The 21810-nt window shown below is 46.2% G+C and overlaps 2 protein-coding genes across 5 annotated transcripts; one reads left to right on the top strand and one right to left on the bottom strand.

The window, feature by feature from the left end:
• NPHS2 (NPHS2 stomatin family member, podocin) lies at positions 1 to 5767 on the bottom strand. Its single transcript, XM_079314432.1, has 8 exons — positions 5487 to 5767; positions 3817 to 3920; positions 2840 to 2912; positions 2480 to 2562; positions 2010 to 2213; positions 1608 to 1663; positions 745 to 823; positions 1 to 360 (listed from the first exon to the last, which is right to left on the bottom strand). The coding sequence occupies exons 1-8, from the start codon at positions 5761 to 5763 to the stop codon at positions 82 to 84; spliced, it is 1155 nt and encodes a 384-aa protein (XP_079170558.1). The 5' UTR covers positions 5764 to 5767; the 3' UTR covers positions 1 to 81.
• Positions 5768 to 6781: 1014 nt separating this feature from the next.
• On the top strand, positions 6782 to 21810 carry TDRD5 (tudor domain containing 5). 4 transcript variants are annotated; one of them, XM_079313652.1, is made up of 11 exons: positions 8285 to 8295; positions 9186 to 9424; positions 10358 to 10887; positions 10948 to 10957; positions 11719 to 11834; positions 13753 to 13958; positions 14641 to 14847; positions 15863 to 15929; positions 16887 to 17087; positions 17919 to 18078; positions 21096 to 21235. In XM_079313652.1, exons 1-10 carry the CDS (start codon positions 8288 to 8290, stop codon positions 18072 to 18074), a joined length of 1740 nt encoding a protein of 579 aa, XP_079169778.1. In that variant the 5' UTR covers positions 8285 to 8287; the 3' UTR covers positions 18075 to 18078; positions 21096 to 21235. The 4 variants fall into 4 exon arrangements, with proteins under 4 accessions (XP_079169777.1, XP_079169776.1, XP_079169778.1 ...); XM_079313651.1 differs by lacking the exon at positions 8285 to 8295 and adding an exon at positions 6782 to 7714 and having other exon boundaries at positions 10358 to 10957; positions 21096 to 21810; XM_079313650.1 differs by having other exon boundaries at positions 8149 to 8295; positions 10358 to 10957; positions 21096 to 21810.

Here is a 21810-nt window from a genome sequence, read left to right as displayed (position 1 = left end):
TTATATTGCAGGCCTGGGCTGCTTTCCCTCCTGCCTCCAGGTCAGAACCTGACGGTGGGCCTGCCTTCTTGCTCCTTTCTCTCAGAGCATGGGTGAGTCCTTCTTGTCTTTTGGGTTTTCTGGGAGCTTTGTGGTGCCTGTGAGGAGGCTGCTCACAGCTGGAGGGCTGTGGGTAGCTGAAGAGACTAGGTTCATGGCATCCAGAGGCAAGGGCAAGATGAAAGCAGCAGGCTTCTCTGTGGTAAGGGAGTGCAGTGCATGGAGATAACGGAGCTGAGCAGCAGCTGGAGCACTGGACAGGATCTCAGCTGCCATCCTCAGGGACTCAGAAGCTGCTTTTTCCCCCTCTGCAGCAATCACCTACCAAGCAGGGGAAGAAAGAAGATTTAGTTAGGCTGCGAGTGAGGGGGCATGGACGGTTTGTTACAGAGGGAGGTTGCCATGGTGAGATTTTCAGGGTCACTGTGATTATAACATTCCTGCTCCTTGAAGATCACAGCATGTACTAATTTCTTGGCATTGCCAGAAGTCTGGAAGTTCATGTCTGGCATGTTTTTACCAGGCCCATCAGAGCTCACAACTGAGCTCCCCTTGTTAGACACAGCTCTTGTTCAGGAATTAAAGGAAACACATCAACCCAGAGCTGTGTGCCTATGTGGCATATCCCAGGGACCCCAAACCAGAGGTGGGAAGGGAGCAGGAATGCTGTGGAAGGAGATGAGAAGTGTTGAGATGCTGGCATACCCGCACTTTGGCCTGTCTTTGGGCCTCTGCTTCCACGGCCAGGGACTGCCGGAGCTCAGCGGGCAGCTGCACGTTGTTGCTGTGGAAGTAGAAAGGCATTAGCTGGGCTCTTGGCTCTCCTGGCAGCACTGGATGGTCAGTCTGAGGCTTGGCTTCAGTTGACCTCTGAAGAGCAGCTCATTTATATTCTTTGCCCTCCTGGGTTTCCCTCTTTTGGTGTCTCACTCAAGCTATTTACTCTATTCCCATCCTTTTCTTTCAGCCTAGTCTTTTAGTGACCCCACTGGCATGATCACCAGGCAGCAGGGAGACCTCTTTGTGTCTCTGAGGTTTATAGCTTAAGCTCACTCTGTGAGGCAGCAGAGATTCCACTAGGAAACAGCTCTCAAGACAGGCACAGGAATGCTCTGTTCACAGATATATTAATTCACTGCTAGGCTCTCTCTTCTATGTCCCTCTGTGTGATCAGTGAGTCCCACCTTTCTGCACAGACTTGAGCAATGAGCCCATCCCTTCCAGTGCTGAGACCTAGAGTGTGACACAGAGAGTTCAGTGCCTTGCTGTGCCTTTTGGGCTACCAGAACCGGGTGCAAACTCTGCCTGCAGCAGCAGCAAAACGGTGATGAGATCCCAGCTAAGGATCCTGCTCTGGCTGTCAGGGCAGGAGAAAGAACAGTCTTAAATGTGAAAATTTTATATGAGGCAGAGGCTAAAAAGGGAAAATAGGAAATGAGAGGTGAGGCTCTACCTTGTGCAGAACATCTGCAGGGAGAGAGCCAAAGGCAAAGCAGGAAGAGGAGCAGCACAGGACAGGTAGTTGCAAAGGGAGAGAGAATTCCCTTCTACCAGCATTTCCTACCTACATTTCTATTCTCTCCACTTTGATCCCCCAGCAGCCTGTAACCGCATCCAAAGCCACCTATGAAGACAAACATTTTTAGAGCATGGGGAGAACAGCAGCCCTGGCCTAGGCCCCTTACAGGGAGCAAGACAGCACAGGGACTTCAACTGCAGGACTGTAAAGCAGATTTATCAGGTTCAGTGTGCTACTGGGCAAGGCCCCTCAGAAATAAAATGACTGCCCTCACTTCCCATTTGGGTTTACCCCAGGAGTTTAGGGTGATTTAACTAGAGTCCACACTGATCCCAAGAGGGGAAGCCTTCTTCAAACCTGTGTCTGTGACTCTGAGGGAGTGACCACCTGACCTTCCTTGTGGAGCCTCAATTCACCCCTTGCTTTGCTGCCTCCCTCCCCACAGAAGCACCTTTATCTCCTGGCTGATGTTCTTCCTCTCCAGCAGAAGCTCAGAGAAGGCTTGATGTGCCAGGAGGCGCTTTGTGGTGGTTTGCACCAGCAGCTGGATGGCACTGGAGATGCTGGTCAGGTTGGTGAGGAGAAGAGAGGCATTTTCCAACCGATAGTAGCAGACAGCATCTATCTCCAAAGTAACCATGTCCTTGGTCACCACCTAAGCAGAAGACATTAGGGGAGATGGAGCTGGTTCTAGCAACTCTAAGGTAGCACAGAAAGGCACACAACTGAGAGAATGATGAAGATTGATGAAGGGTTGAGTCTTTGTAGCTTCCACCTCGGCTACTGACTGATCTTGGGCAAACTAGAGGTTACTTTGAGATGTTTCTTCAAACTTTTCTTTGCAAGGATGAAGGCTGCAAGCATAAGATTTAAGATTAAAAAGATCCCAGAATTAATGCAGAGTGGGGGTGTCAGCCGTACCTGATGGAAAGGGATCTCTAGGGTTTTGAGGCGGAGGTCTATCTTGTGATAGGTGTCCAAACAGGGAAGGAAAAAGAAAAGTCCTGAGGGAGGAAGAGAAAGACACAGGTAATCACCAGAACTACAGAAATGACTTCTTCTGTTTTGGAGAACAGGGGAGGGTTTAGCATGCAGAACTACAGAACTACTACATAGGCTCAAACTCTCAGGCTGCTTCTGTGATGGAAAAGCCATCCGAAACTACAGGCCCTAAAAAGAAAGGGAACAAAAACCATCCCATCTCCTGTCTGGCAATGTCTGCATTGGTGAGGCATGCAGAAGAGGAGCAATGTGGTGGAGGGAACTCAGTGAACACCTCACCAGGTCCTTTGGCTCTGCCAGGAAGGAGATGCCCCATTCGGAAAACAATGGCTCTCTCATACTCCCGCACTACCTGCAGAGGGAAACAAAAGCTAGGCTGGAGAGCAAGAACTGGGACTGGGAAAAGCAGCCTCACCAGCACGGGGGGAAGTTTATTCTGGACAAGCCCTGCAAAGGGAGGATTTCAGCAGATTGTGGCATCCCCTGCCACTGAGTCACTTTACCCTTTGCCCAGAAATGCTGGCCAGCCTCGTGTATGAGGAGCCCTGTGACAGACAGAGTTTTGATTAGAGCAGCTTCCCAAGATGACCCAAAATTTGCTTCCTTATAGCCTGGCTAAACTTAAATAACCTTAAACTTAAATGTTTCATGTTGCTTGTTTCCCTCCAAGGCAAATATGTGCTTATCCTAAGAGCTGAGCTGCAATACTGACATTCTTGTTGATACCAAGATGAATGTGAAATTTCCTGAGAAGCAGAAATCAAAATGCCTACAAATGCCTACTTGTAGCCATGCTACAAATCTGAATAAAAATGAGAGGTAGAGGGAAAATCTGCTATTAACTGAAAGATCAATCTCTCTTAAAATTTTGAATTTAAAGCTTATTTACCCTGCTGCTCTCATGCAGCCATGTATGGTAGGCTGAGGGATATGTCTGAAAATGAACAGACTTGCAATTTGTTTTAGAAAAGAGAAACTTTAGTTCCTTCCTGCTGGTATTTAGCAGGAGTATTTGATAGGCAATAGTTGGACCAATGTGCTCTAGCAACATGCAATAAAGGACAAATCAAAATTAATGATGAGTTGAAGAGATATAAATATATATAAATATTTATAAATATATACATTTATATTTATAAATATATTTGTTTAGCCTTATACCTAAAACCTTTATGCTCATGTCCAACACATGCTGAATCAGTATGTGACATCCAGAAGAGATACCAAATCCTGAGAGGCCCCGTGGCTATTCTCACCTTCATGCAGAACCAGACAGAAATGGGGAAGGTCATTATGATGAACAGGAAAGACAAGATGGTCAAAAGCCACTCACAGACACCCAGACCAGGAGACTTTACACCTAGGGAGAAACCCAACAGGATTGTGTTAGAAGAGGATTGCTGCCAAAATACCAATAGCCTGACAAGTGCCTGCACACATCAGCTTCACTGTTGCCCTTTGCCTGGACTCACAGTAAATGAACCACTTGGCTCTCTCTGGAGGAGAGTTAAGGAGCACTCCCTGCTCCAGATTGCCAGGACCTGCAAGGATGGAGGGATAGATTTTGTCTCTGCTTTACTGACAAAAAATTGAGCCATGCTTCTCCACAGTTGCTTGACTAGAAAGCAAACTGTATCTTGAAGAACTGGGGCTACCAAGCAAGGTTGAAAGGCTTGGATTGGGCAACTTTGCTGAGCTGGGGTCCCTGAAGTTCATCTGGAAAAATGAGCTAAAGATTGAAAATAAGAGAGAGCTTTATACATGCACAACCTGAAGTGCCCTTCTCTATGGGAGTATATCAAGTTATTTTGGAATAGCATTTTAGTTGCATCCCAGCTCCCTAATGCAGTGGGATGAAGCCTCTGGTTCCAGTAAAATATTCCTGTAATCTAAGAAGTCACCCCAAGGTACTGGAGGCCGATTGGGATGGTCAGGCAGATTATTATTACTTTCTACATCTCCCCAAAGTGAGTGTGGCTTGCTCTGGCTGCCCTTACTTGAGGTCCTGTCTGAGGGAAAAATTGGGAGGTATGGTATGAGGACAGATGGAGCCAGAGAGTAGATCAGGATTTCCAACTGTGAAGTTGGAAAGTTACCATCCCTCCCATTTTTCCAACCCTTCCATCTCTGCCCCTCTGCCTTTGAAATACTTTGCAGACCCACCAGGTTCTTAGGGAGCTTCAGATCCCAAGAGCCTGTGTAGTCACCAGAGCTCCTAAGCACTGCCCAGCAGCTGCAATTCTTGTAACAGAGGCTGAAAGATGAAGCTGTGAAAAGCTAGTTCCCAGGGAGTCAGGAGCAAGTCTGAACCTTTGTGTCACTCTGGGGCAGCAGAGGTGCTAACATGGAAGGGCACAAGTGGTGCTGGCTCCTGTAATACACATCTGCCATGCCTGTGGTGATGCTGAGCCCAAACAGGCCCAGTCATATTGCCAAAAGGATCATGGTACTCCATTATATTGTAGTAGGCTGGGAATGTGCCTAACAAACACATGGAGAGGATCTGCTCTTAAATGTTATCCAGCAGGTGAGTGGCAAGTGTGCACCTCAAGGGCAGTTCTTCTCCACTTGAGGTGCTTTGGACTATGGACTGGCAGTAAGGCCAATGCCATCCACCTAAAGGTGGCCAAGCAAGGAAAGGAAGAGACCAGAGCATGGACAGAACTGGGGAGTAGCAAGCTGAAGCATGAAGGATGCTGGGAATGTAACTGCTTGTTTGCAGGCTCACTGCTTTGCTGGATGGTGCTAACAAGCCTGCAGAAGCTGGCTGGGAGGCTGGCTGGAGAATCTCCCATATGCTCCCTGAGGATAACCACACCTGTGCAAGGTGGGTGTGATGACACCATGCAGAGAGCAGTCATACTGTGACCCACGCAGCAGCAAAGAGCCCACAGTTTTCCACCCCCTTCCCTTCTTCAAGCCTTACCTTCTTCTTGCTGCTCACTATCCAGCAATGCCATTGCATCCATTTCTTCATCAGACACCACATCATCCACGTCCACCACTGTGGAGGTGTGCACCCTACCATCACTCCCCACGGTGCTTTTGGTCTCCTTGGCTTTCTCCTGCTTTCCATCTCCCTTTCCCTTGCCAGCTTCTCTGCTGCTCCCTCTCTTCTGTCGTTTGCTCTGCGCAGCCGGCGACTCTCTGCGCCTTCTGTGAGACTCCCTGGAGGAGCTCCGAGACCTTTTCTCCATCCTCATCTGTGCCAAGGAGCAGCTGCCTAGACAGTAGAATATGTGCTCAAATTTATTGCTGCAAGGCAGGGGAGGAGAGAAGGGGAGGTGTCACATCAAGGAGGCTCGTTTCAAGTTCATCACAGGCTTGTCAGGCCAAATGGACAGTGAAGTGAGCAAGCTGTTTCCAGCTGCTCTGCTCTCATCATGCACTGCTGTGGAGATGGGAAGGAAAGTTAGACCTGGACAGGTCTAACAGAAGGACATTCAATTTGTGTCTTCCTGCTTTTGGAAATAAAATACAATCAGAAGCCCTCTGGTGACTTTTAGTAGATAGTTTCTGCAAAGCTGTTGGAAAGCTACCTAAAAGTAGCTGTCAGGCATATGGCCCCAAAGATATCAAAAGGGGAGAGTGGCTCAGAATAGACAGCAGGGTGAAAAACCTTTGCTAGTGAGACCAGTGGCTTACTTGGGAGTGGTTGGAGGGGTGTTGTGGTGAACATCTGGGTGAATACCATCTCACCCTGCCCTGCTCTCCAGAAACCCTTTGGCTGGCACAGTGGCAGAGACATTGGCAGCAATCCCCCTTCTCTCCAGGGTCACATTTTTGCAAGGAGGGAAAGTAATTGGTCCCAGTTTTCCTCAATGGGTGTTAATTTGAGAGCCATCACGGAGTTAGAGCTGTTGAATCTAAATTGACAGAAGAGTTTGTGCCTAAATCCCTCCCTAGTTTTCCACAGCAGGAGCATGGCAGAGCAAACATAGGAGCTTTCTCTTTTCATGCTGCTCAGACTGTTGACATCTGCAGAAACTTGTGGAAGAAACACTTTTAAAGTCACCCACTGTATTAAAGAAATCAGCACCTGGCTAGAAATTGCACTACAGAAGGACACACCTGTGACATAAACCAGGGTACGGGTGAACTCAGGGATTCCAGTCCCTGGTGTGGAGGAGTGGCTGGAGGGAGCTGGAAAGACAGCTGGGGGGTGCTGATTTTGTTTTTTTCACAGATTCCTGTTTTATTGGAGACTTGTGCTCCACCCGGAGTCAGGATATTGCAGGCAGGGAGGGCAGGAGCACCAGCTGCCTGCTTTCCTTTCTCTGCTGTGCTGGGCGCCGTGTCAGCAGGTCACCAGCGAAGTGATAGATGGAAAGGGCAAAAGGCTGGGTGTAAATGAGGCGTAATTAATAAATTTATACAGTGTATATTCTGTGGAAGTGCTCCAGAAACCTTTTCCACTTTGTGTTTATCCCTTGGCCAACATGGGACTGGCAGATATGGTCCCCAGCTGCTGTTTTAAGCAGCAACAGCAAAAGGCAGCTCAGGTCTGGTTTTGGATTCCAGTTGGTGTGATATCAAAAGCACTCTGGCATGTTTAACACTTCCAAACCTGCAACATACTGGTTTTGTCTGATGTTTTATTCAACCAGAGGGTCCTGACTCCACTGTGCCTAGGAGAGGTGTTTGATTGCTAACTTTTGAAATGAGGAAATTTTTTGAGACCATGTGCTGATGGGTGTCCCAAAATTCACAGGTTTTAGCCTGGAAGGTACTCCTGGGTGGAAATCAGCTGTGTAATTGATCAGGTATCTGTGAGCCCTTAGGAAACATCCATTGCACCCCTCTTTAACTACACTCTGTGACCTCTGGAAAGTCAATGTCTCCTCTGTGGATTTTTCTCTCAGATGGGACTGACAAAAATACAAGGCTCCTATTAATAACCACACCTGGTTTTAAATATCGTTATGTTGAAGGAACTGGTCCTGTTCTGTGTGTGGCTCTTTTCTAATGTGCTTTTTGTGTCTCCACTGTGGATTTTCCTCTTAGATGGGAGAAAAAAAAAAATAAATCAAGACTCCCTACAATAAAAGATTCCTCGTAATAATACTAGGAGGTTCTTGAGGAAGTCCAGAGAAGGGCTATAGAGGTGGGGAAGGGTCTGGAGCACAAATCTGATGAGGAGAAGCTGAGGGAGTTGTGGGGAGCTCAGTCTGGAGGAAAGGAGGCTCAGGGGAATCCTTTTCACTTTCTACAACCTCTGGAAGGTGTAGCCAAGTGGGGATCAAGCTTGTCATTCCAGCAGCCAGAGACAGGACAAGGGGACATAGCCTACAGTGCACCAGGAGAGGTTTGAGTTGGACTAGGGAGAAATTTCTTCACGGTGAAGATGGATTAGACACTGGAACAACCTGCCCTGGGAGGTGGGGACATCACCACCCCTGAAGGGGTTTAAGGAAATCCTGGACATAACACTCGGTATTCTGGTCTGGCTGACATCGTGCTGCTGGGTCATGGGTTGCACTTGATCATGTCCGAGATATTCTCCAATAGTTTGGGGGTTTTTTTTTTAAGAAGGCGAGGGCGGCATCCCCCAGCCCCGAGAGAGCGGAAAGCCCATGCCGCAGAGCGCTGAGGGCGGCGCCGGCCGCGCCCCCTCAGCAGCGCAGCAATGGCGGCCCCGGCCGAGGGGTGGGGAGCCGCCCTCGCGCCCCGCCCCCCAACCCGGAAAGGCGGGAAAGGGGCGCGCAGGCGCGCGGAGAGGCCGCAGCCATGGCGCCGTGCGTGTGGGAACGTGGGGGTGTCCCGGCGGGGGGCTGAGGGCAGCCGGGATGTGTGTGCGGGACAGAGACCCTGTGGGGCTGAGGGGAGCAGAAATGTGCCTGGGAAACAGTGACCCTGTGGGGCTGAGGGGAGCAAGAATGTGAGGGGGGGACAGAGACCCTGAGGGGAGCAGGAATGTGTGTGGGGGACAGAGGCCCTGAGGGGAGCAGGAATGTGTGTGGGGGACAGAGGCCCTGAGGGGAGCAGGAATGTGTGTGGGGGACAGAGACCCTGTGGGGCTGAGGGGGGCAGGAATGTGTGTGGGAGCAGAGACCCTGTGGGGCTGAGGGGGGCAGGAATGTGTGTGGGGGACAGAGACCCTGTGGGGCTCAGGGGCACAGGAATGTGTGTGGGGGACAGAGACCCTGTGGGGCTCAGGGGCACAGGAATGTGGGTGGGAGCAGAGACCCTGTGGGGCTCAGGGGCACAGGAATGTGGGTGGGGGACAGAGACCCTGTGGGGCTCAGGGGCACAGGAATGTGGGTGGGGGACAGAGACCCTGTGGGGCTCAGGGGCACAGGAATGTGTGTGGGGGACAGAGACCCTGTGGGGCTCAGGGGTGAACCCCCGTGCTGGGGGTCACTGGGGTTTCTGTGAGGGGAGCTGATCCTGGCCGTGGGTGGGGTGTCCTTGGGCAGCAGGATGGATGCACAGGGTGTCTGGACTGGCAGGGATTTAGGGGTGCACTAAACTCATGGAGTGCTGGCAAGTGAATACAGGGGTTGTTGATAAAGCTGCTGCCCAGTCCCCCTGCCAGCTTTCAACTGCTAGGTGGGAAAAAGTTAAAATTCCATGTAATTATGAGCAGCTGTGGTACAAGTTGCTATCTCCTTGTGTTCTCCTTTAGTACAGAGCTGTCGAAGCAGGTGGCCCTTATGGAGGTGCTCAAGAAGGAGGTGAGGGCCATGCTGATAGCTGCCAAAGCAGGCTTGACACCAGAGCAGCTGGAGGAGCAGTACATGGCCATGGTCTGCAAACCCCTCCCTCTACGTGACCTGGGCTTCCAGTCCACCTTGGAGCTGGTGACACAAATGCCTGAAGTTGTCCGAATCTGTTCTTCTAAGAATGGCACTTTAATCCTCAAAGGTGAGGTTTTGTTTCCAAATGGGTGGAGGAGTTGTTTGGAACTTCATACTGGAGTGAAGCAATGTTCTTATGTGCAGAGCTGTATGCCACACATCTGTTAATGTGTTCCTCATATGACTCTGGTTAATTTTTTGATTTTGATATTTCTTTTATTTTGATCTGTTTTTTAACACTTTTTTGCTCTTCCCTCCCTAAAAAGTCATCCATGCTTCTAGTTATTTTTATACACTTTTTCACTCTGCACTTGGTTTAGAAACTGAAGTAACATTTCCTTATGGGTACAGTAGAACTGTTAAGTGTCATTTTTCCTGTAAATGCAGACTACAGCAGGAGCCAAAACCAGGGATGGGGCCTCTTGAGAGAAGCTGTGGAGGTCTCTGTACCTGATGCCATAGGAAGCTTAGTCTCTATCAAATGACTTTTTTTTAATTCCTTTCTCTTTGGATAAGAGTTGTGATGTTGATTGGAAAGGATGAAATGGTTGGAGGCTTTTTGAGTGCTACAGTAACATAAGAAAAAGTTGTTTAGAAGCTAGGAAAAAGCCTGGGCTGGTCTCCAGGGAGACCTTTCCTGGGCAAGGGGGTGCTCTGTAGTGAGAGTTTACTGTGGTTCTGTTTTCCCAGCAAAACTCTGAGCAGTTTGGTTTTTGTTTGTGATCCTGCATCCAAGCATTTGACCTGCCTTCCTGCCTGGTCTGAATTTCTAGGGATGAGGGTGCAAACTGGTTGCTGGCTTTTAAAAATTGTTCATTCCAGTTTGCGAAGGGCAGGGTTGCTGGAAATCAGCCATGGTTTAGTGTGATTGCTATTTGAAGGAGACAGCTGCTTCTGGAGAGGGTGTGGAGAAGAGGAAAGAAAGGAGAGAAGAGGAGCTTTACCAGTGTACAGCTTTTAATGGTTCATTGTTCTGGTTGTCTGTTTATTTCTGTTGCAGCCATTGCAGATGACTCCACCAAAGGGATTGCCAGGTTGGTTGCCAACCAGAAAGTGAAGACACGTAAGGCATCAAAGAAAACTGCCACCAAGGCAAATGCTACTTTTCCCACTAAGAATTCTAAGAATCCGCAGAGTTTCCAAACTCTGAGTGCCAGGACTCCTGTCCTGCCAGCAGCAGTGAAGGCTGAGCTGCAGGACCTGCTGAGCTCATCACCACTTCTGCTCATGGACTTGGGCAAGGCTTTCCTCAGCCGTTTTGGCCGGGCGTTCCAGTACAGGCAGTATGGATTTTTGTCCATGCCTGAAGTCCTCAGGAGCATGTCTGACTCCATTGTCATCGAGCAGACAAAGGCAGGTTCCTTGGTGGTCTTGAGGAAGTACATGGCAAGCCAGATAGAACAGGAAGAGGTGCCTCAAGGTGAAGCTGAGGAAGATGAGGTGCCTCAAGGTGAAGCTGAGGAAGATGAGGTGCCTCAAGGTGAAGCTGAGGAAGATGAGGTGCCTCAAGGTGAAGCTGAGGAAGATGAGGTGCCTCAAGGTGAAGCTGAGGAAGATGAGGTGCCTCAGGGTGAGACTCTGGAAGAAGAGATGCCTCAAGGTGAGGTGGTGTGTTTAACTGAAAGGTCGTAACTCATGCAAGCTCTGTGGCCAAGCAGCTGCCTTTCAAGTGTCTGTTGCTGCATTTCCACTTGATGTAGAAGTCCTCATTCCCCTGGGGTTTAGCACAGAAGGGCTGTTGAGTGCTGCAGAAGCAGCTGTCACAAGGCAGTTGTCTTGGTAGCAGAGAATTTAAGGGGAAGGTTTTGACAGGTTGCCACTGTTTTGTGGTGTGGGGTGAAAGAAGGGCAGATTAGCCCATTCAGAGTATGGACTTGCTGAACGTGTGTGTAGGACTGGAATTTCTAGTCATTCCAGGGAACAGGTGAAAAAAGTAGAAGGATCTTCTGCATGTCTGTTCTTCAGGCTGCCATACACTTTTTGAGACTGAAGGTTTAACACTGGCTACAGGTTCCACAGAAGAGACAGGACTGCAGATGGCTTCATCACTCCCAAAAAATCTGTGGGAGAAGGTGGATAATCTCATACAGTTCTATCCAGATTCACAGGTTTTCAAAGGAAAAATTGATTTTAACATTATTCTAGCAATGGATTTTAGTTTGCTTACAAGAACAAGTGATTCTTGTTTTAACTTACTGACACTGAATCCTCATAAATGTGATGGCTGTGAATGCTGCAAGTATTGAGGAAAACAACACCAGTGTTTTCAGACCTCCTTTATTTTATGTTTTCCCTTTCTGTTTAATGTGCAACATTGTATCAGTCCAGTGAAGAATAACAGCCAAATTATTGTCTTTGCAGCCGCATGTGCATCTGAGGTGCCTCCTTTAGGACCCACCCATGAGACACAGAGCATCCACCAGGCAGCACTTCTGATGGATTCAGAGCCAGCAGATTTGGGTGATCACCTCGAACAAGTAAGTGGCTGGACGAATTATCTGTAGATTTTTCATGTGGATTTCAAGGGGTGATACTCTTTTTACTATCTTTTTTTCTGTTGAGATTGCACTGTTGAGGCACCACTGCTTCCAAACATTTTTTGTACCTGTTTTAGATGTCTCTGGAGGTGGCCAGACTCATAGTGACCTGGTGGATGGCTTTATGTGGCATCCAAAGTCAGTTTTTTCTGTCTCCTGCTCGTCTTGAGGTCTATCAGATAATCCAAGGCCAGTTAAGCCAGCTGTTTTGCTCATTTACAAGCCTGGTGATATCTTTCGGTATAGTTACTTGTAACTGGACTTTAGTAACTTTGTTGTGAGACCAGTTGTGTGAAATTTCGCCTGCTGTTGTTGACAGGGCTTCAGTATCAACTGGTTTGACAGAGCTGGGGAATGTTCCTCAGTGACCTTGTTTCCTGCAGTCTCAAAGCTGCTATTTGGTAGGAAATTATCAATATTTTGCTTTGGTTTTTTAAAAAGGGATGGAGAATAGCAGTGCAGACACTCTGAACTGCCAAATCTTTTTGACAGAATTTGTTTGTCCCTCCTTTAATTTTTTCTTTTGAGCATCTATAGGCCCTCTTTTTCTGAGGAAAATCCTCCTGCTTAGTGTGTTTCCTCTGCCAAGCTTGTCTTGTGGCTATACCCAGCTGTACAATTGGAGGAAATTTGTGAAATTGTAAGTGGTTTTTAGAGGTGATACTGCAGCTCAGTCCCGAATTCCCTCAGTTACTCTTACGTTAACTCACTGTTTGACTCAAAAGTTTTAGTCAAAATTTCTAGCTCCAAAGAATTGAAAGGCATTAAGCTTTATTCAGTCTGCAGGAGGAGAGACCAGGGAAGTGGTCACAGCACCAAGCCTGCCAGAATTCAAGAAACATTTGAACAATGCTCTCAGGCACATGGTGGGATTCTTGGGGTGGTCCTTTGCAGGTCTAAGAGCTGGACTTTGATGATCCTTGTGGGTGCCTTGTAACTCCAAATATTCTATGATCTGCATCTTTACAAAGTGACCAAGAGAGCCACTATTGCAAAACCCCATTGTTTGCAGTTGAATTTAGATATAAGCAACAGGGAGAAGGCTGGAATATGAATTGCCCACACCTTGCCTGATGTATGATGCAGTGATAACTTGTGCTGTGCTCACAATGAGAGAAATTGAAATATTTTTGATTACTAATCATTGGAGAAGTACTGTCTGCTGGCACATAAGAAAGCTCTTGAGGTAGTGGAAGTAGCTGATGTCTGATTAAGGCTCCTGTCCATAATGTTTTCAGCAGATAGAATAATGAAAAACTGAAATCTGTGTGAATAACTCACTTGTACAAATTTGTCTAAAGTGAGAAAAGAACAGAATTTGTAAATTTTGACTGGTTGTGTCTTTGGGAAATGACTCTAGTGTGAAAGTAGGATTCATTCCTATCTTCTGTTGCTTTGGAATAATTTTCAGGTAGTTTTGCTGGTTCAGTTATGTACTTTTTCATGGTTGTGGAGCACAGAAATAATATCTTCTCAGTAAAATCCAGCAAAGGAGTGGGTTAGGTTTGGGGTTTGTTTTTATTTTGCTATTTTGGTAATAGTCATTCACTACTTATGCCTAAATATGTGACCTGACTTCAATTTCTCTCCTTTATTCCTTTCAGGAATATGAATAAGGTGTTTTTGTTGCACCCCTCTTAACACTGGAGGGAAAAAAGAAAGAGAGTGTGAAAATAATTGAAAACTTTCCCTGTGATAGAAACATCCTTATTTATTCAATTTGTTGGAATTCTCTGATATTCAGTAATTCACAATTCCCCAGGAAAGCAGAACTTTTTTAATTAATGGAAAGGCCAATTATGTGCGTTCAGTGCATGATGAGACATCTGAGTGCCACCTCCCACTTATTTCTTTATAGCATCAAGGTTCTGAGCAGTTTCCACCAACTCCAGAAATCCCTCCAGATGCTGTTCAGGACAGAAGCCTTTGCAGTTTGCCACCTCTGAAGAGAAGACGCTTGGTGGGAGTCATTGTGGAATTCATTGTCTCTCCTAGCCAGTTCTATATCCACATCTGCAGCAAAGAAACCTCGTATAAACTGCAGGATCTCATGTTTGAAATGAGGTGGGATCATGTTATTGCAGTGCAGTGAGTGTTTGTGCTGAGGGAGCTGGGCACCCAGGTCTTGGTGATGATCACTGATGGCTTCTTTACTTAGTACAGAGATGCTGGTGCTGTCCTGAAACACTACTCAAAATGTTTATCTGTTACTTTTAACTAACAAACAGTAAGTGTGGTCACCAGCATTTCCAGTGGTTTGTCTGTGCCCTAGCAGTCCTGAACTTTGTAAGCCTGGAAAGGTTATAAAAAGGAGCTTGAAGGGTTCTTTTTTCTTGTCTGTGCAGCTGTTGCTAATGTGCTTAAGGTTTTTACTTCCACCTGCAACACTGCACCTGGGCCAGTACTCCAGAATCTGGTTCATGAGAAATGCTGATATGTCAAGGTAATGGTAAAAAAGTAATGATTAGGATGACTGTGTTTAGCCTCTGATTAATCCCCATTAATTAACTTTTTGTTAGACACCGAGAGTATCGTTCCAATGTTAAAAGTTTGGGGTTGCAATTTGATTCCCATTTCAGTTTTAAGTGTGGCAGAACAGAGATATAAAGGGTCTATTAAAACAACTCCTGAAAATTCACATCATGGGAACTGTAAAAAGTCAGGATTCTTTTGATGTCCTGTGTATTTCTCCTTGTTCATCTCCTGCATCCTGCTAAGCCTGGTTTCTCACTGTGGTCTTTTACAGGCACGTTTACTCTCATAAGGTTGCTTCTGATAAATACATCATGCCAGAGTCTGCAGTGCGGCCTGGGCAGCTCTGCTGTGCCATGGTCTGCAAGTGGTGGTACCGTGTGATCATCCACCGTGTGATCAATGACCAGGAGGTAGAGGTGTTCTATGCAGACTATGGACACCTCCAGATTGTCCAGAAGTGTTGGCTGAGATTCCTCAAGTAAGTAAGTTACACATGAGTGGCAGAATTGCAGAACAGCTGAGGTTGGATTAGGCTTCTGGAGATCATCCTGTCCAAGCTCCCTCCTGAAGAGGGGCTGTCTAGAACAGGCTGCCTAGGGCCATGCTGAGGTGATTTTTGAGTGCTTCCAAGAATGAAGATTCCATGACCTCTCTGGGCAGCCCATTCCAGTGCTTGGTCTCTCTCCTGGTAAAAATGACACTTTTCCAGCTGGTCCACACTGTGCTGATGCATGGTGGGTGGTGTTCCCCAAGCGCAGGATTTGTTGAGCTTTGTGAGGCTCCTGTCTGCCCAAGATTTGTCTGGATAGCAACCTGACCCTCTAGGGCATCAGCCACTCCTGCCAGTTTTGTGTCATCAGCAGACTGAGGGTAGACTCTCCCCCAAAACCCAGGTCAATCATGAAGCCATTGAGCAATACTGGACCCAGCACTAGCCCTTGGGGTACACTGCTGTGTCTGCCTTCACTCTTTAGCCTGTCTTCTTGCTGCTGTCTGTCACCTCAGGGCACACTCCTTAATACTCCTTTCTGGGTTGCATGAATGAATATACACATTCTCCTGGAGGCACATCCCCCAACTGGCACTTCTTTGCAATGTCAGAGGTACTTTTTCTCTGCTGTTCAGCACATTTTCTGTATTTGTGTCTTCCCTCTCTACTCTCCTTGTGCCTGGCTGTTGGCATTCTTTAGTTCAAAAGTCAGGGTTCTATGTCTGTAACTTTGTCTTGCTTTCATCAAAACAAGGGGTTTTGATGGGAATGTGCTTGGGCCAGGGAATGCATAAGAGACCAGTTGTTACTGCTGGTTTTGCTGTGCCCATTCTCTGGATGCAGAGTGTTTTCTGAAGTCGCTGTTGGGTTTTAGTCATGAGTGTGCTATCCAATGTATGCTTCTATATTCCTAAACTGGTAGTAAAACCCAAAGAGGAGGAAGTTCTGCTCTTCTGCTGATTTATCCCTGTTTTTGTTGTAATGGTTTTGCTTTGTATTTTAGGTGGCACTACTTGAAGCTCCCTGCTCAGGCCATCCCATGTTCCTTGGCATGGATAAAACCCGTGGAGGTACATGTCCATGTGCATTTTTGTTTATTGACATATGCAGAGGAGTTATCAAGTAGAGGTTGTCTTCTTTTTCTTCTGCCAAGGGCAAACATTAGTATGAAGTCGGGTCCTGTTGATATTTACAGCAGAATTAGTGCTGTTATGTTCAGCAGAGGGTGCTGGGTGAGCAATCACCCTTTCACTGCTTTCTTTGTCATCAGAACATTCTTGCTTATATTCTTGCAGAAACAGATGGCTACAGTTAAGCAACACAGCAAACTTGTTCCTCTCCCTTCCAGTAGTTCCCCAACATCCTTCTGAAGCCTTGGTAGCTCCAACTCTCTGTTGTAAAAACCTATTCTCTAACAGAGCTTTAAGTGAGTTGGCTTGATGCAGTTAGCACAGCCAGAGTTACAGAGGTCATAAGAAAGTTTCTCTGTGATGGGAATCCTCTTGGTCAAGAAGCCTGAGAAGTACAATCTCTGAAGGAAAGCATGTGAGCAGAATTGTTGCCTGGGTGTTTTTGAAGATGTTGCTTTTAAAAAGTTATTTACCCAGGGTTTTGAGGGTTAATCACAGTTTTCCTTGTGGTGAGGCTTTAGCAGCATCTTAATGACTTTTGATACTTCTAGTGTTTGTAAAGTCTTGTGATTCCAGGAATTAAAAAAGAACCAAACAAACAAAACCAACAAACCACTGTATTTTAGGCACTTGGGATAAAATCACTGGGGAATGCCATGGAACTATGTTTGGAAGTAGGTATTTAGGGAGAAAGGGCGTTCCTAGTGTAATGAGAATTGCAGTCTTTGGGATAGTTTAGTTTAGTTTCATGCTGGGAATCTTGACTGCCTGACTTTCCTGTATTTGTCACTAGCCTGGCCTAGCTCAGTTGGCTTTTGACAAGTGCCTACCACAAGGAAAAGTCTCAGGTGGTGGATATTGGTCTGTTTATGGTAACTTACATTGTTTCCTCTTCAGGGCAGGTGGTCCAGTGCTGCAGTTCTCCTCTTCAAGAATCTCTGTCGCTTCAAGGAGCTTGTGGGGGTTGTGGATGAATACGTGGATGGTGTTCTGTACCTCTTCCTGTGTGACACATCCACCAAGAACGATGTCTACTTCCACTCTGTCTTGAGGGATATGGGATATGCTAATGTCTGTGGAGAGAACATCCCTTCCCGGGTGAGGAGGGAGGCGAGTGCTGCTGAAAGGGAGGGGAAGGGAAGGATCCCTGTTTGGGTGCCTGTGATGGGAAGATTCTTACCGTGAAGCACAAAACTGGTATTCTCTGCTTTCCTGTAGCTTATCATTTTGTGACTTCATCTCAGTGTGTCTGATTAGGTGGAGTGCTTGCTTTTTGGTTAAGGTGGAATCTGATGGTATAGCAGAGATGTTCTGTTTAGCAGAACAAACTGCTTTCAGCCTGTCTTTTAGAAATGAATTTAAAGTTGATATGGAAATGGTTTTGGTTTACAAACTGTTGTACTTTGCCAGTGAAATGTACAGTGCTGGATGGCATAACCATAATGGTAATTGCCTATTGCCACACCAGTTGTAAGCCAGATCATTTGTGCTTTCAGCTTACCTGTGGCATTCTTTGCATGTCTCAGCTCAGTTCCAGTAAGAATTGTGTGGATTATGAGAACCCATGCAAAGGTACTGCCACAATTTTATATTTCAGCAGAAAGCTGAGTTTTACAGCCTGGAGTACTTCTATCTGTTGTTTTATTCAGCAGATGCAGAATGCATGTTCTGCCAGGATTAGATCCTGTGATGGTATTTTTACATGTGCAGGCCAAATTTTGGGGAAGAGGGGCATTGCTGAGAAATTTTGCTGCTGGCGAAAGAGGAGTTGATTTTCTTAATAAGGCCATTTGTGCAAGAATTTGGAGCTAACTCTTGGGTGTTGTGCACTTTCATCCATTTGCTGACCTATTTGAGATTTTCTGAATGCTTTTTATTCTTTGTAGAGTTTTTATTTTACTGTTCTGGCATGGTTTTTATTTGTTCTAGGAATTTGAGGAACTTAATCCTTCAGCTTTGTATGTTCAGCCCAGTGGAAAGCAGAGGGATGCTGGAGTGGTGGAGCCAGACCTTTGCTTGCAGTGGGAATCTCAAGATGAAGACAGTGAAACAGCAACCTTGGAGCTGGGTGGGGCTGAGCTGTGACCAGGTGAGAGTTTGGCACAGCTGTCATTCCATGAAATCAGCTCCAGGCCTCAGCAGATATGTCTTGTTTTAGTCCCATGGAAGTTTTTTTGTGGAGTTGATTTTCTGCTTTTATAAAAAGCAAGAAGAAGCATAATATGAAAACTGTTATTTATGCGAACCATAAATATGTTTCTAGCTGACTGTTCTCTGGTCCCTTTGCAGACTTCAGGGGGTCTGTGTGCTCTCTAACCTCCCATATGTGCACTGCAATTTTTCAGTTCCAGAGTGGACTCAGAGCTCAGAGCAGTGCCAGACTCTTGTGCCCATGGGAGCCAGGAAGTGTGTGTCTTCATCTTAGATTCTGTGGTTTGGCAAAGGATGTGTAGTAGTTCAGAGTAGTAGTCTGTAAATGCAGGAAAAGACCAGAAGTGCTAGTGGTGAATGTTTGCAGTAAAGGGTCTTGGTCATTCTAAACTGACCTGAAAGGAAGTGAATTGCAGGCTTGGTTGTTGCTGGGGATAAGGTTCTATACAAGTAAAGCTTTGTTAAAAGAATAACTCTAAGGGTGAATGTAAAGCGTGTGTGTATGCTTTATACCTTGGGTTTCAGAGCGTGTTCAAAGAGATGCCCTTGGCTATTTAACAGTTTGATTAACTGCTGAACAAAGGTTAAGCAGGGAATAAACCCCAGGTCTTCTGTGCAGTCTAGGGTAGTACCACTAGAAACACCAGGAGCACTTATCTACAGGTGATCCTGTTCCCTTTTCTGTGTTATTTAGATTGTAGTATTTTCATGAGCCATTTTACTACAGGGACCAGTATTCACACCAGTGTCAGCTGTTGAAATGTCCAGCAGTGGTCCTGCTCTGGGGCTGCTTCTGACACTGCTCTGAAAGAAGAATAAAAGTGAGTGTAATGCTAGTAACTTGTAAAGTAGTCATTTTCTCCAGTTTTCTTTTTCTAGCCAATTTAGGTTTCTATGCTAGAGAATTTCTGTGTAAGCTGTGTCTTTGTTATTAACGTCCTTGCTCTGTCAGTTTATCAGATGTACTGAAAAACACAAATCATCATCCTGTTGTATGTATTTAGATGAAGGTAATGTGGGGAAGACTGCAAATCTGAGTTTGTGTTTCAAATGCAGGAATCTGGAGAGTTCTTTACCTAGCTGACTAAACAAGATTCATAAATGTCAGACACAGGTGGTGATTTGAAGACTAGAGGAATGTAAATGCATCCTGTCCCTCAGTAAGAATGGCGTGAGTGGCAAGAAGAGATAAAAGTCACCTTATAACCTTGTCCTAACACTCATTTTTTCTTGCATGTTAAGCAGAGGTTTTCAATGGGCTGCTGGTATCCAGCAGAGTAGTTGGCTAATTGGGCTCTAGTGATGCCTGTCTTGGCATCCTGTCAGCACTGAATTCCTGCTGGCCAGCCATCCTTGCTGCTGCAGAAGTACCTCACAGTTCCCTTGTGCCCTGACAACAGAAGCAGCCTAGAGAGCAAGTACCCGGTTTTTGAACAGCTGTGGTTGAATTGCTGTTTGTCTGTCATTTCACTAGTTTTCTCCTCCATGAAGAGTTAAAAAATACAAACATCAGCTCTCATCTGTGCCTGAGACATGAGTGAACATCCCTGAAATGTTGATTTAATTTGAATTCTTAAGCAAAAATGCAGAGAGGCTTCCTCTGACTCAGCTGCTGCCTCCTTGCAGAAACTCCCTCTGTCATTGCCATCACTGGTTCTGCGTGGGGCTGCTCAGAGATGAGACAGCTGTTAATTCTCTGCTAAGAGAGGATGTATTGTGTCTTGTAATAATCTATGGCTCTTTCCAGCTTGCTGTGGAGGAAAAGCTGCCCTTTGGCCAAGGGGACTGGGGGATTGTTGTTGTGTATTCTTGTTCTGGTTTTTTAATTATCCATTTGCTGACCTTCCACTTCTTTGTAAATTTTGAGAGATAATTAACATCAGGGCAGCTAATGAGCTGAGTGTGCACTTAATTGCACCCTCTCAATTTTTTTTGCATACGTTTGCAGACACCTCATTCTCTTGGAGAGTCCTCAATGCCTGCTGTATTAATCAAGTCAGTAGAAGACCTTTACACCTTCTTTATTTACTCCAGGCAGCCAGCAGAAATGAAGCAAGATGACCCAGATCAGACAGAAACTTTTTCCAGCAGGATCCAGCTTGAAGCTGTACATCCCACTGTTGAATTCATGGCAGCACCATTCCTGCTGCACCTTCTTGACAGTATGAACAGATCCATCAGTCAAAATTGACTGACAGAAAGTTGAGCAGTCTGTTAGTGTGCTGTGAGTTTTGCAGCCACTCTTGGGTATCCTAAGGCTGGTGCTGCTGGAACAGATGGAAATGTTGGTGTTTCTGTGGATTGGAGATGCCACAATAATAAATAGCTGGATGCAATGTATCAGGTTGACCTTCGTGCAGCAAAATGGATTTCTCATTGTTTAATGGGAGCAAATGAATTGAGGGTTAGTTCTCTCGTTGGGTTTGTTCCCTTTTCTAGACTTTCTGCTGCTTGCATGCAGAGGTGTTTGTTTCTCTACTCCAGTGTTCATTTCATACTGAGTCTCCCAGTATCTCAACCATAAAGAACTAAAGCATTTTGTAAACCCTGTGAGTTCCCTGTGTGGGTGTTTGTCTTCCACCTTCCAAATGATGGAAGAATTTACAGCACACATACAAGAGTTGCTCCATTTACAAGGTGGATTAAGTGACTTGCCAAAGGCAGTGGCTGTTTATGCCTTGGAACTTTCTCTCTAGAGTTCCCTAGACAAAAACTACTGAATTCACATCTGATTTCCCACCTCTGGGGAAGTGGTGATGGAGCAGCAGGAGGAGAGAGAGAGGGATCCTTGCATTATACCATGTCAGTCTCATCAAATAGGTGTGCAGTAGCAAGTCTTCTTTCCATGACCTGGTGAGGTCCAGGGAAAAGGGATTTCAGTCTGTAGCTCTTGGATTTACCTGTGTAGATCTGATCTAAATTTGATCTTTCTTTTCTGTGTTCCTCTTTATGCAGATGAAGAAAACATGAAGACCAAGACCTTCCTGGGAGTCTCATGGTGCCTCTGTGATGCTCTGGACTCTGTGACCAAGGGTCACCTCAGAACCTGTGTGTCCCTCCTGCCCTGCTCTCTGCAGTGGTGACAGCTGCATGATTAGCCACTTCCCATCCTACTTCCAGTGGCTGCCCAGCCTGAGAAGGAAGGTGTGATAAGAGTGGAGAAGCTGGAGCTGCTGCCAAGGAAGGCTGTCTGTATGACCAGGCTGTTGGGGCTTTTTTTTTTTTTTTGTTCAGAAATGTTTAATCCCTAGAAAAAACCTGGAGTGTGATGTCTCAAGTGTGCCCAGCATGTGTGATAAATGTTAGTTTTACTTTCAGGAAAATAGTTTGGTTTTGTTGTACCAGTGGTGTACTGAGTTACTGCTCTTTAATATAATGGTTTAGGAGAGCATCCAAGTGTCACTTTGTGTTATGTATCCTTTAAGTTTAGGAGAGGGAAACTGGCTGCCCATCCCTCCCTCCTTTCAGTGCATGAGCTGTTTTGACATTGTGTGGGGATGTGGTTTTGGTTTTTAGCACAGTGGCTGCTCTGCACACTCCTTGCTGCCGAAGAAATCTCCTTCCCCAAGAAGAAGATGATGTGATTTGTTGGACGTTGTGTGTACAAAGGGTCAGGAATCTCATCTTAAAGATATGGAATAAAATCTATGAAGAATCCAGTGAGAGAGAA

Source organism: Erithacus rubecula (genome assembly GCF_903797595.1).
Source record: "Erithacus rubecula genome assembly, chromosome: 10".
Classification (NCBI taxonomy): domain Eukaryota; kingdom Metazoa; phylum Chordata; class Aves; order Passeriformes; family Muscicapidae; genus Erithacus; species Erithacus rubecula.
This window is presented reverse-complemented; position numbering and strand designations above follow the sequence as displayed.

What these genes read in the sequence shown, in the direction of transcription:
- TDRD5 (XM_079313650.1), top strand. An exon ending in TGTTGGCTGAGATTCCTCAA is followed by an intron (nt 14,848 to 15,862) that starts GTAAGTAAGTTA and finishes TTTGTATTTTAG; the next exon opens with GTGGCACTACTTGAAGCTCC. An exon ending in GAGAGAACATCCCTTCCCGG is followed by an intron (nt 17,088 to 17,918) that starts GTGAGGAGGGAG and finishes TATTTGTTCTAG; the next exon opens with GAATTTGAGGAACTTAATCC.
- NPHS2 (XM_079314432.1), bottom strand. Translation starts at nt 5,763, where the DNA reads ATGAGGATGGAGAAAAGGTCTCGGAGCTCCTCCAGGGAGTCTCACAGA. An exon ending in TAGTGAGCAGCAAGAAGAAG is followed by an intron (nt 3,921 to 5,486) that starts GTAAGGCTTGAA and finishes GTTTCTCCCTAG; the next exon opens with GTGTAAAGTCTCCTGGTCTG. An exon ending in TGGCAGAGCCAAAGGACCTG is followed by an intron (nt 2,563 to 2,839) that starts GTGAGGTGTTCA and finishes TTCCTCCCTCAG; the next exon opens with GACTTTTCTTTTTCCTTCCC.